The sequence below is a fragment of the Saccopteryx leptura genome, chromosome 2, assembly GCF_036850995.1.
Source record: "Saccopteryx leptura isolate mSacLep1 chromosome 2, mSacLep1_pri_phased_curated, whole genome shotgun sequence".
Lineage (NCBI taxonomy): Eukaryota > Metazoa > Chordata > Mammalia > Chiroptera > Emballonuridae > Saccopteryx > Saccopteryx leptura.
In genome coordinates this window covers 114,013,444-114,025,971 of record NC_089504.1, presented here as the reverse complement: position 1 = coordinate 114,025,971, position 12,528 = coordinate 114,013,444, and the positions used below count along the sequence as shown (strand labels likewise).

Genomic DNA, 12,528 nt, shown 5'->3' with positions numbered 1-12,528 from the left:
GTGTGAGGTGGGTGTGAGCTGTAGACTGGAATGACACACCCGAAGAGCGGAAAGAAAAACTACAACTCCCACTGAGAATCGCGTGTCCTAAGTAATTATCGCGGGAATTGAGAGCCTCGTTTCCTGCGTGCCGCTGGAAGTGACGTCGCGGACAGAGCCACTTCCAGAGCCCCTTTCTCGCGAGGCGGAAGAACCCTGTTCGCGGCGGAGCAAGGGGGCGCTAGGGTAGGGAATTAGGTTGCGACGGTCTGGGCAGAAGGGACTGGGGTGCCGGGAAGTTGGGGAGCAGAGTCCGCTAGGTGTCCGAATAGGGTAAGGCCGCACACCCCAGGTCCGTTAGAACAGAAGGGAACCAAGGAGAAACGCAGGCGTCGGGCGGTTCCCCGGACGGAGTAGTGAGATTGTGCGGAAGACGCTACTTCTCGGATGGCGACCGCGGACACTCCAGCCCCGGCTTCCAGTGGCCTGTCGCCCAAGGAAGAAGGGGAGCTAGAAGATGGGGAAATCAGCGATGACGATAATAACAGCCAGATACGGAGCCGGAGCAGCAGCAGCAGCAGCGGCTGCGGGTTGTTACCGTATCCGCGGCGAAGGCCTCCTCACCCGGCCCGAGGCGGGGGATCCGGCGGAGGCGGTGGCTCGTCGTCGTCGTCGTCCTCTTCTCAGCAGCAGCTGAGGAATTTCTCACGCTCGCGGCGCACGTCGGAGCGGGGCCACCTCAGGGGACACAGCAGCTACCGACCCAAAGAGCCTTTCCGGTCTCACCAGCCCTCCGTGCGGATGCCTCCCAGCTCCCTGTCCGAAAGCAGCCCCCGGCCGTCCTTCTGGGAACGGAGCCACATCGCCTTGGACCGTTTCCGCTTTCGAAGCAGGCCTTACCGGGGTGGGAGTCGCTGGAGTCGGGGGCGTGGAGGGGGTGAGCGAGGAGGCAAGCCCGTGGGCAGACCACCTCTGGGAGGAGGAGCGGGATCCGGATTCAACAGCAGCCAGAGCTGGCGTGAGCCTTCTCCACCTCGGAAGAGTTGTATCCTTAACGTGGCGGTCGGCCCTGGGTGTGTCTGTCACTAAATTTCCCTGTAGCGTCATTACTAGGTCTGTGAGATGAGTAACTTCTCTGAACCATCAGAGCCGCTTATTTGTTACTGTGTCAGTATACTTAACAGTAAATTGTTCTTTGGTAATCCCCATGGGTCACGCTGTAGTGTCTTTAAGCATTGTTTTATTGGATATATATTGCTTTTTGACGTTGCTTTGCCATGGTTTGGGGCCAAGCTAGTGAGATCTAAGACAGTCTGAAACCAGATGTGTAAGAGTACATCAGAAGCCCAAATTTCACTAGCATGTGTTTGCTGGTACAGGAACTAGCGGTTAACTGGGATTGTTAGAGGGAGAAGGAAAATAGAAGCCATTTGGGGAATACTGTTCTTTTGGCATGTTACACGTTGACATTGTAAATTATGAAGTTTCTTTCTGCATAATCTTACAGTTTTAGTAATTTTGTTTTTACTTTTCTTGATTTATTCTTATATATTGGTGCCCGTATATTCTCTTCACCAACTGTTAATTCAGAGGTTTTAATTTCATACATCTTCTTAGGAAACTTTACCTCCTTAAAGCCTGTGTTTGTTATGTTCACTTTTTGGATATTGGACACTTTATAACTTAGTGCTGACAGATGTAGGTCAGAAAGAGAACGATCAACTTAACAGCATTTTAATTTTAACATATGGGAAGGCACGAAGGGGGTAAATGGGAGGGTGGAGATTGTGGAGAGGTTGAGAAGGAATGTAGCAAAGTACCTGACTTGTTTTTTCTAACCTTATTCTTAGTTATCGTTAACATTCCTGAGTTTACTCAGGATTTATAGTGAAGAATCAATCATCTAAAGTTTTGCTATTTTGTGATGGGTTGGTAGAACTCTGTCTTGACTTATTCCATGATAATTGCATAAAAGTAGTTTACTAAGCACTTTTATTACTGGTTGTAATTTCCATGGTATAATGACTTTTTAATACATTCATTATATATGAAACTTACAGATAATGACATTTGTTTGAAAGACTGTCAATATTGTTTTTATAGACTACTTAGAACCATAAGGTTTCTCAGATGTCATGACATAAAAGGGACAAGAAATACAGATATAGGTAAGAAGTAGCAGCTTCTGGTGCTAGTGCCTTGTAAAAACTTATCTGTGCAACCAAAAGTAGGGTTAGGAGCATTCCAAGATTGTTTCAGAGGACATCATGTAGGTATTTAACTTCTAAAATGACAGAGGATCTTCTTTCAGTAAAGTTAGAAAATCTTTGAAAGATGCTTATTAACTAAGGATTTGTTCATTATCAATTCTGAATCTAAAAACAGAAAGGTATTTAACCACACATGTATATTTTTTAAGAATAGAAAGGATTAAACTTGTAATTTGTGTTGAAGAGACAAGTAATTAGTTTAATGTTAAAAGTTCATATTGAGATAATGTAAAACGTATTTATGGGAGCTCAAAGGTGTTCTCTTAAATTCTGTATTAGAGAAGGGTTTGTGTACCTTCTTCCTTTGCTTTCCTTCGGTCCATTCATTAAGTACCAATTTGGCCTCTGCCATATACCTTTATTGTTAAGTTCATAAGTTTTTACTAATAAACAGGCATGTGAGGTAGAAAAAATATTGTAAGATATCAAGTCTGATTTCTGTAGTTATCAGAAAAGAGCTGTCTTGCTGTTTTTCTTTTCACAGATGCTGCATTTAAGAAAAGGATGATTGTTTTGATCCTGTGCTCATTGCTTTTCTTATGAAATATCATTAATTCATTGTAGAGGTAGTATTCTGTATAAGAATTTGTGAAGGAATCTGACCAGGCAGTGGTGCAGTGGATAGAGCGTCGGACTGGGACTCAGAGGACCTAGGTTCGAAACCCCAAGGTCGCTGGCTTGAGCAAGGGGTCACTCGCTCTGCTGTAGCCTTCCCCCCATCAAAGCACATATAAGAAAGCAATCAATGAACAACTAAGGTGCCACAACAAAGAATTGATGCTTCTTATCTCTCTCCCTTCCTGTCTGTCCCTATCTGACCCTCTCTCTGACTCTTTCTCTGTAAAAAAAAAAATAAAATTGTGAAGGAAAACTTAGTTCCCAGACACTATTGTGATATGAAATTTTACTGATTCATGTTCCTTTAAGACCAAGACTATAGTCAAGTTTAATTCTTATTTCCATTGTTGATTATGAGACATTTTTATTTTACAAATATTGCATTAAGAAATGGAGGTATTTTTTCTGTGCTTATTTCCATAATCCAGAAGTGAAATAGCATCAGTGTAGGTGGTCGATGTCTTTTTTTTTCACGTTTTTCTCTGTAATAATTAAGGCATGCTAGGTATAGCTTAAAAGAAATAGAACAAACCAAATTTTATTGCAATACTTGTTTTCATTCTCATTCATTTTTAGTTTTTCTTAGTGATGGACACTTTGTCAGTCAGTCTTAGCATATGTCTCCTTTGGATGACTACTGTTTTAAACTTTCCATTTTGATGAAAGCTAAAATATTAGGCCAGTGTCTCTTATTCATTCATTCATTTATTTTAGCAAGAGAGACAGAGACAGGAAAGGGGAGAAGGGAGAAATATCAACTTGTAGTTGCATCACTTTAGTTGTTGGTTGATTGCTTCTCATATGTGCATTGAAGGGGTGGGGTTGGTGGCTCAGGTCGAGCCAGTGACCCCTTACTTAAGTCAGTGGCCTTGGGCTCAAGCTAGCAACCCCACACTCAAGCCGGTGAGCCTGAACTCAAGCTAGATGAGCCCACACTCAAGCCAACAACCTCGGGATTTTGAACCTTGGACCTCAGCGCCCCAGGTTGATGCTCTATTCACTGCACAACCACTGGTCAGGGTAAAGTCTTTATTTTTACCTGCATTTGTAAAGGCAGATAGTCATTTTTTTAAACCAGGTTTCAGTTGAAACTTGCATCCTAACCAGCTTAAAATTAAATTCTTCAAGTGTTTGTTTTTAGCTGTCCTGTATAGACAGAAGTAGATTTCATTTAGTCTTGGAGATTAGTCAGTGAAAGTCATAACTCAATTATTTTTTTCTTATTTTTCTGTCCTTTAATTATTTTATTTTTTATGAAGTGTATTGAGTCTTTTCCCTTTATAAGTGTTTCCAAGGTCATGCTGTTTATTTTGTTTAATTACTGAGATTATGCCTTTAAATAGCTCTATTGAAAAGTGAGATGTAAATGCAGATAACCACAGAATTGATGTATAAAGAATACATAATGGTGAGGTAGGGGGAACAAATAATTCTCTGGCTTCACAGAAGAGGTCACATTTGAATTGGCATCAATTTGAAGAACAGAAAAACCTATACACAAAAGTATACATAAGTTGTGATGAACAGGGAGAAGGTGAGATTGGAAAGGAAATACAGGTCAAGTCATGAAGGCATTATATGCCATTATAAGGATTTTGGACTCTTATTTTTGATGAGATACAAAAAAGGGAAGTGATCTGGCCAGATTTGTATTCTAGATTAGTCTAGCAGCAGTATGGGGGATGGCTTTTCGGAGAACTCCAAATGTCTTTATTACCAGGCCAAGCATAGTATGTAAAACTATGGGAGTGCATTAGAACAGAGGTTTTTAATCTTTTTACACTTGGGGACCAGTAAAAAATAGGAGATTTATTTCAGAGACCACTGAGGCAGAAACCAGCCTGAGCATTAACTGAATTCAACTAAAATCATTGGTTCTATAATCTTCATACAAAATCAGCGTGGTGAACTCTTTCGCAGGCTGGCATGAAATTTCTGGCAGCCAGTCCATGGACCGGTGATTGAAAAACACTACATTAGAACATTCAAAATAAAAAAGAAAGAGGATAAATAGAGTAACACTGGAAAGTACCATTATTGCTGGAGTTGGAGAGGGAGGAGTTATGAAGACTTGAAGAAAAAAGTAGGGAAACATGGGAGAGTAGAGTTATGAAAGCCAAGAGAGAAATGGTTTTCAGTGTCCAATGCTATAGGGAGATAAACTCAGCCAGCAGAAGCCAGATTCCATTTCATTGAAGAGTAAGATGGCTAATGAGAGACAAGTGTTCTTTTAAGAAACTTGGCTCTCCGGAAATGTTTTCTTTGAATATATGTACCCTGATTTATTGATGTCACCCCATTAAAATAAAAATTTATTTATAAAAAAAAAAAAGAAACTTGGCTCTGAAGAGATCAGAGAACCAAAGATTTACCAAAACAGTTTTGCCAGAACTGTTTTTCTTTCAGTTGTAATGCTTGTTTAGTTTTCAGAGTATTTGGTGGTGATTCCCATTCTTGAATTGGTTATTTGGATGTTTAAAATCTTTGCAAGTTGCTTGTTCTGTAAGTTATTAAACAGAAAGGGAACATTTGGGAACGGTAATGGTATTATATATTCTGGCCAATTCAAATGATCTGTAAATGATACATTGTGTTAAAACCAGGTAAAGTGCTTGTGCTTATCTTTCTCTTGTTAATTTGTAGGCTAGAAAATGATGTGTAATAATTCTCATGTATCAATTATTTTGAATAAAATTTGTAGTATGGAGTTTTGTAGCCATTTCCAGAAAAGAAGGTATACTGTGTTTATTATGTGTTAGAGAAGAAAATAACAAAAATAATAGGTTTAGTTTTATTTTTTATTATATAACTTCATTGTCTTAATTATGCCTATGTTAGTATACTTGATGAGTTCTAAGATTGTTATATATTAGGTTTTTAAGCAAATGTTTCTTATAAACCAGTCTTAATAATTGTCAGTGTTCATTTTTTATCTTTTAAAATTTGAGACATGAGAAGAAACTAATTAAAAAGAAGCAACTTTCCTCCTGATTATCTGAAGTGTAAATGATCCACATCTGTGACAAACCATTCAGTTTCTTCCTTCAGAAAAGAATCTTTAACAGCATCTTTCCTGTTACCAACAGAAAAAAGGATGTTATAACCTAACCAAGTGGAATACTGGATGTACCTGAGGATACTACGGGTAGTAACTTACACTAGTGATTTTGTAAGTGGACTATCTTATATGGATATTTGTTAAATTTGAAATATGGGCACAGAATGAAAGTGGTCATTAGCAGTATATATGTTAAGTGGAATTTAGTAATTTAAAAACATCACTTAATCTTTCTTGATAAAAAGGGCAGACAATTCATCTGTAACTTAATGTGTTTTTGTTCAATTAACTGGAAAATTTTTGGAAACTGGTTTCCTTAATATGCTGTACAGCCAAAAGTTTTGGAAGATCTCCATCAAGAAAACAAAATTATTCATCAAAAAGTGAGAACTGTGGGGAAGAAACTTTTGAAGATTTGCTTTTGAAGTATAAGCAAATACAGTTGGAACTAGAGTGCATCAGTAAGGATGAAAAACTAGCTTTGAGTAGCAAAGAAGAGAATGTGCAGGAAGAGCCTAAAACATTGAACTCTGAGGACCAAACAAGCACTGATAATGTCAGTATTATAAAGGACTCAAGTAAAGAAGTAGCTCCTGAGGAGAAAACACAGATAAAAACTTTTCAGGCATTTGAATTAAAACCACTCAGGCAAAAATTGACTTTACCGGGAGATAAGAACCGGTTGAAAAAAGTTAAAGATGGAACAAAACAGATTTCCCAGAAATATGACACTACTGAATCCAGTCAAGGTAATGGAATTAAATACTTCAATTAAGTAGTGAGATTCTTCTTTCTCTATAGGGGTAACTACCTATTTTGGTGGTGTGCTTCATTGAAATGATTCTAATTTATCTGTGAATTCTTTTGCACTTTCTACACAGACAGTCATTGATGTTTGTTTCATGCTCTTATTTTTATTTTTTTGGCCTTTCAATGCTAGTCAGAACTTTTTTGTTGTTGTTGTTGTATTTTTCTGAAGCTAGAAACGGGGAGAGACAGTCAGACTCCCGCATGCGCCCAACCGGGATCCACCCGGCAGGCCCACCAGGGGGCGACGCTCTGTTGCTACCAGAGCCACGCTAGCGCCTGGGGCAGAGGCCAAGGAGCCATCCCCAGCGCCGCCGGGGCCATCTTTGCTCCAATGGAGCCTCGGCTGTGGGAGGGGAAGAGAGAGACAGAGAAGAAGGAGAGGGGGAGGGGTGGAGAAGCAGATGGGCTCCTCTCCTGTGTGCCCTGGCCGGGAATCGAACCCGGGACCCCTGCGCGCCAGGCCGACGCTCTACCACTGAGCCAACCGGCCAGGGCCAGAACTTTTTTTTTTAAGAGAGAGAGAGAGAGAGAGAGAGAGAGATGGAGGGACACCCAGGAAGGGAGAGAGATGAGAAGCATCAACTCATAGTTGTGGCACTTAGTTATTTATTGATTGCTCTCTCATTTGTTCCTTGTCCAGTGGGCTCTAGCTGAGCCAGTGAGCCCCTGCTCAAGACAGCGACTTTGGGCTTCAAGCCAGTGACCTCTGGGCTCAAGCCAGCAACCATGGGGTCATGTCTATAATCCCACGCTCAAGCCAGCAACCCTGCGCTCAAGCTCATGAGCCCTTAAGCTGGATCAGCCCGTGCTCAATCCTGTGACCTGGGGTTTCCAACCTGGGTCCGCAGCATCCCAGGTCATTGCTCTATCCACTGCACCACCACATACCTAGTCAGGCCAGAACTTCTTTTTAAGTTGATTTTCTTTCCTGTTTTTTTTTTTGAGAAAGAGGTCAGAATTTATAATACAGTTTTTAATATTAAGTAACATGGGTACCTTTGTTCCCTAACTTCAAAGGAATGTTTCTTAAATTTTTTTTAAATTTACTGACTTTAGAGAGAGAAAATGGAGAGACAGAAACATCAATCTATTTCTATATGTGCCCTGACCAGGGATTGAACCGGCAGCCTCTGTGCATTGAGTTGACACTAAACAACCAAGCTGTCTACTCAAGTCTAAAGGCAGTGCTTTTGACATTTACCAGTAAACATGGTGTTTGTTTTTGTAGGTATTCCTTGTCGGGTAAAGGAAAAGGTTTTTTGCTTTGTTTTGTTTTTATACTTGACTCTTTTGCATGTTTTCAGATTGCTAGCATGAAATGGAAGTTGAAGTTTATCAAATCTTTTTTCTTCATTATTGAGAAGAGCATGCACCTAATTTTTATTAGTGTGGTGGATTTTATTATTTGATTTTGTAGTGTTAAACTACCCTTGTGTACTTGGAATAAATAGTTATTTCATGATAAATTGTTTTTATACATCATGGATTTGGTTTGTTAATTTTTCTTTTTATAATGATATAATTTATATACAGTAAAATTTATCCTTTCTAACTGTAGTTTTTGAATTTTGACAAATGCAGGCAGTTGAATAACCATTCCCAGCCTCGCAGGGGTTGTCAAAGTTTTTATAAAAACCGCCCACTTTTGCAGTGCTGGTCAACCTGGTCCCTACCGTGCAACCAAACAGCGCCGCGATTGGCCCATCATGAAAGCTGGAACGCCCGCTAGTGGGCGGTAGGGACCAGGTCTACCGGCACTGCAAAAGTGGGCGGTTTTTATAAAAACTTTGACGACCCCTGTATGGATTCCTCCATGTCACTTTGCAGTACGTCCCTTATTTCCCAAACCCTTAGTCCACCTGGTAACTACTGATCTCTGTACTGTCCTTATAGTTTGTCTTTTCAAGAATGTCATATAAATGGAACCATTCCCTACATTGCCTTTTGATTTTAGCTTTCTCTCAGCATAGGGTATTTGAGGTTCATCTATGTGGTTTGTACATATAGATATAGTAGCTTGTTATTTTTTATTGCTGAGTGTTCTATTGTCTGCTTATGCTACAGTTTATTTCTTCTTTTCCCAGTCGAGGGACATTTGAGTTCTTGTAGTTGGGGGCAATATAAAACCTTAAAAAAGATTTGCTAATGCTTTGTTTAGCATTTTTAATTTGGGATCAAAGCCTGTAGTTTTTTACTCCCCTTTTGTTTGCCAAGTTTTAGAATAAGGTTGTGATGCTAAAAATGAATTGGGGAGTGGTTTCCTCTTTATTTTCTGAAATAGTTCAAGATTGGAATCATTCCTGGACTATTTGGTAAATCTTGTTTACAGAGTTTGGGCCTGGATGGAGTTTTTTTCTGGGAAGGTTTTAAACTACTGACTGTTCATGCTTTCTATTTCTGGTTAAGGCAGTTTAGGTGAACTATATTTTTCTAGTAATGTGTCCATTTCCTGTAAGTTGTCAAGTTTATAAAAAATTACTTTTTTAAAAATGTCTTTATTTTCCCCTCACTTTTTTTGAGAGAGAGAGAGAGAGAGGGAAAGATCAATTTGTTTTTCCACTTATTTATGCATTGAGTGGTTAAATTTTATTTTTATTTTAAGAGAGAGGAAGAGAGGGAGAGAGACAGGAACATTGATCTACTACTGAATGTGCTCTGACTGGGTATTGAACTGGCAGCCTCTGTGCTTTGGGACCATGCTATCCAGCCAGGGCAGTGGTTGATTCTTGGATGTGCTCTGACCGGAGATTGAACATAAAAGAATCGACCACTGAGTGCATAAATAAGTGGAACAGGTGGCGCAGTGCATAAAGCGTCGACCTGGAAATGCTGAGGTCGCCGGTTCGAAACCCTGGGCTTGCCCGGTCAAGGCACATATGGGAGTTGATGCTTCCAGCTCCTCCTCCCTTCTCTCTCTCCTCTCTAAAGTGAATAAATGAATAAAAAAAAAAAAAAAAAATAAGTGGAACAACAAATTGATGTTTTTCTCTCTCTAAAATAAAAAAATTAAAAGAAATTGTTCTTAAGAATCTCTTACCTTTTAAAAATTATCTGTAGCATGTATTAATTGAACCTTCCACCTTCAAAAATTTCCCAGAAATAAGTCCATAGCTTTTAAAACTCATGAGTGTTCAGCTCTCTCCTATTAAGGTCATCTTGGGCTGTGAAATTTCTTCTTTATGCATCTCAGTTTGTGATGTGTAAATTTTTAAATTTCAGTTGTAAATATTTTCTAATATTCTTTTCTGTAAACTGTAGGCTATTTGGGAATGTGTTTCTTATCTTCCAAACATGCAGGTTTTCTAGCTACGTTTTTGTTACTGATTTCTAAGTCAGTTAGTATATTGTGAGAAAATGAGATCTATATACTACCATTCTTTTGAAATATTTGTATAGACTTGCTTTATTGTTTAGCATCTGATCAATTTTGGAACTGTTCTGTATATGTTTTAAAGAAACATAAATTGTTAGATCAAGATTTTTATGTTGTTCATATCTTCTTTTTTTTTTTTTTTTTACAGAGACAGAGTCAGAGAGGGATAGATAGGGACAGACATACAGGAACGAAGAGAGATGAGAGGCATCAATCATTAGTTTTTTGTTGTGGCACCTTAGTTGTTCATTGATTGCTTTCTCATATGTGCCTTGACCATGGGGCTGCAGCAGACCGAGTAACCCCTTGCTGGAGCCAGCAACCTTGGGTCCAAGCTGGTGAGCTTTGCTCAAACCAGATGAGCCTGTGCTCAAGCTGGCAACCTCGGGGTCTCGAACCAGGGTCCTCCGCATCCCAGTCTGACGCTCTATCCACTGCTCCGCTGCCTGGTCAGGCTCATCATTTTTCGATCTGCTTGATCTATCAATTATTGAGAGGTTTATTAAAATCTGCCACTATGATAACGGTTTCCAGTTTTTGCTTTAATTATTTTGAGGCTGGGGAATTGACTCATTCTCTGTATTATGTAATAACCTTCTTTATCTCTAGTAATGGTTTTGCCTAAAAAACTATTTTATCTATATTAATAGTACTACCATCTTTCTTTTGGTAAGTATATATGGCTTGTAGATTATTTTTTATTCTTTCAGTCTTTCTATATCCTTGTGTCTCTGATGTCACTTGTACATGGTGTAGAGCTGGATTTTATTTGTAGTCTGACAGTTTTTGTCTTTTAACTAGAACATATATAGTTCATCTATACTTCTTCATGATTACTGATAATTTGGATTTTTTTCCTTCTGTTCCTTTTTTCTTTCTTGACTGTTGATTGTTTTTGTATAATCTTTTTTTCCATGTTATTTATTTTTTAGCATGAGAGAGAGATAGAGAGAGGCAGATAGAGACAGACAGGAAGGGAGAGAGACGAGAAGCATCAATTCATAGTTGCAGCACTTTTAGTTGTTCATTGATTACCTTTTCATACTGTGTCTTGACTGGGGGCTCCAGCTGAGCCAGTCAGCCCTTGCTCAGCCTCACCAACCCTTGCTCAAGCCAGAGACCAAGGTGTCATGTCTGTGATCCCATACTCAAGCTGGCGACTCTCTGCTCAAGCTGGTGAACCCATGATCAAGCTGGCAACCAAGCCAGAGACCTTGGGGTTTCGAACCTGGGTCCTCAGTGTCCCAGGTTGATGCTCTATCTGCTCTGCCACCACTGGGTCAGGCTACTCTTCTTTTACTAGTTTAGGAGTTAGTTACTAAATTCCTGTTCTCATATTGGTTGCTCTAGGAGTTGTACCATGAATTCTTATCAATGTTTGAAATTACTGCATTCCCCATGTATAAGACGCACCTTAATTTTGGGGCCCAAAATTTGAAAATAAAATGTGTTACATAAAGGTATTGAATTCAAGTTTTACTCATCATAAAATTTCATACAACTCCTCATCTGTGTGAAAAAACAGGAAATGCAAGTAAAAAAAATCTACAACCACTGTATAAGGCACACCCAGTTTTTAGACCCCAGATTTTTTGGAAAAAGGTGCTTCTTATCCATTGGGAAATATGGTAATCAAGGTCTTTACCATCTCCGTGATATGCAAGGACTAGTATTTGTCTAGCTTTTGCCCATCTGTTTAACAGTTTCTTGGCTCACTCTTCCTTCTGTGTGTAGAGTCACATGCTTAAAACAGATTAAAAAAAATTTCCTTTAATGTGTGCTTACTGGATGGAAAACTTGTTTCTGCTTGCCTTAGGTTTTCCTAGATTTAGAATTCTAGATTGGTTAATTGTAGTTTCAACATATTGAATATATTTTTTGGCTTCCATTGTTGGTTTTGAAAAGTCAGCTATCTTGCCTGACCTGTGGTGGCGCAGTGGGTAAAGCGTTGACCTGGAATGCTGAGGTCGCCAGTTCAAAACCCCAGGCTTGCCTGGTCAAGGTACATATGGGAGTTGATGCATTCTGCTCCTCCCCCCTTCTCTCTCTCTCTCTCTGTCTCTTTCTCTGTCTCTTCTCTCTAAAATGAATAAATAAAATCTAAAAAGAAAAGTCAGCTATCTTAATAATTTCTATTTTGAAGGTAATCTGTCTTCTTTCTCTGGTTGCTTTAATGATCCTGTTTTTGGCCTGACCTGTGGTGGCACAGTGGATAAAGCGTCGGCCTGGAAATGCTGAGGTCGCCGGTTCGAAACCCTGGGCTTGCCTGGTCAAGGCACATATGGGAGTTGATGCTTCCAGCTCCTCCTCCTTCTCTCTCTCTGTCTCTCCTCTCTCTGTCTCTCCCTGTCCTCTCTAAAATGAATAAAAAAAAAAAATTAAAAAAAAAAAAATGAATGATCCTGTTTTTATCTTTGGTA

At 39.6% G+C, this 12,528-nt stretch overlaps 1 protein-coding gene across 3 annotated transcripts in view; it reads left to right on the top strand.

Annotated features, from left to right (window-relative positions):
* Positions 1-110: 110 nt before the first annotated feature.
* Positions 111-12,528, top strand: part of ZFC3H1 (zinc finger C3H1-type containing) — a 73,496-nt gene continuing 61,078 nt past the window's right edge. For all 3 annotated transcript variants that reach the window (XM_066368563.1, XM_066368564.1, XM_066368562.1), the window contains exons 1-2: positions 111-1,024; positions 6,258-6,674. In XM_066368563.1, coding sequence (XP_066224660.1) covers positions 427-1,024; positions 6,258-6,674 — 1,015 coding nt within the window. In that variant the 5' untranslated portion in view covers positions 111-426. The remainder of the gene's footprint in view (positions 1,025-6,257; positions 6,675-12,528) is intronic.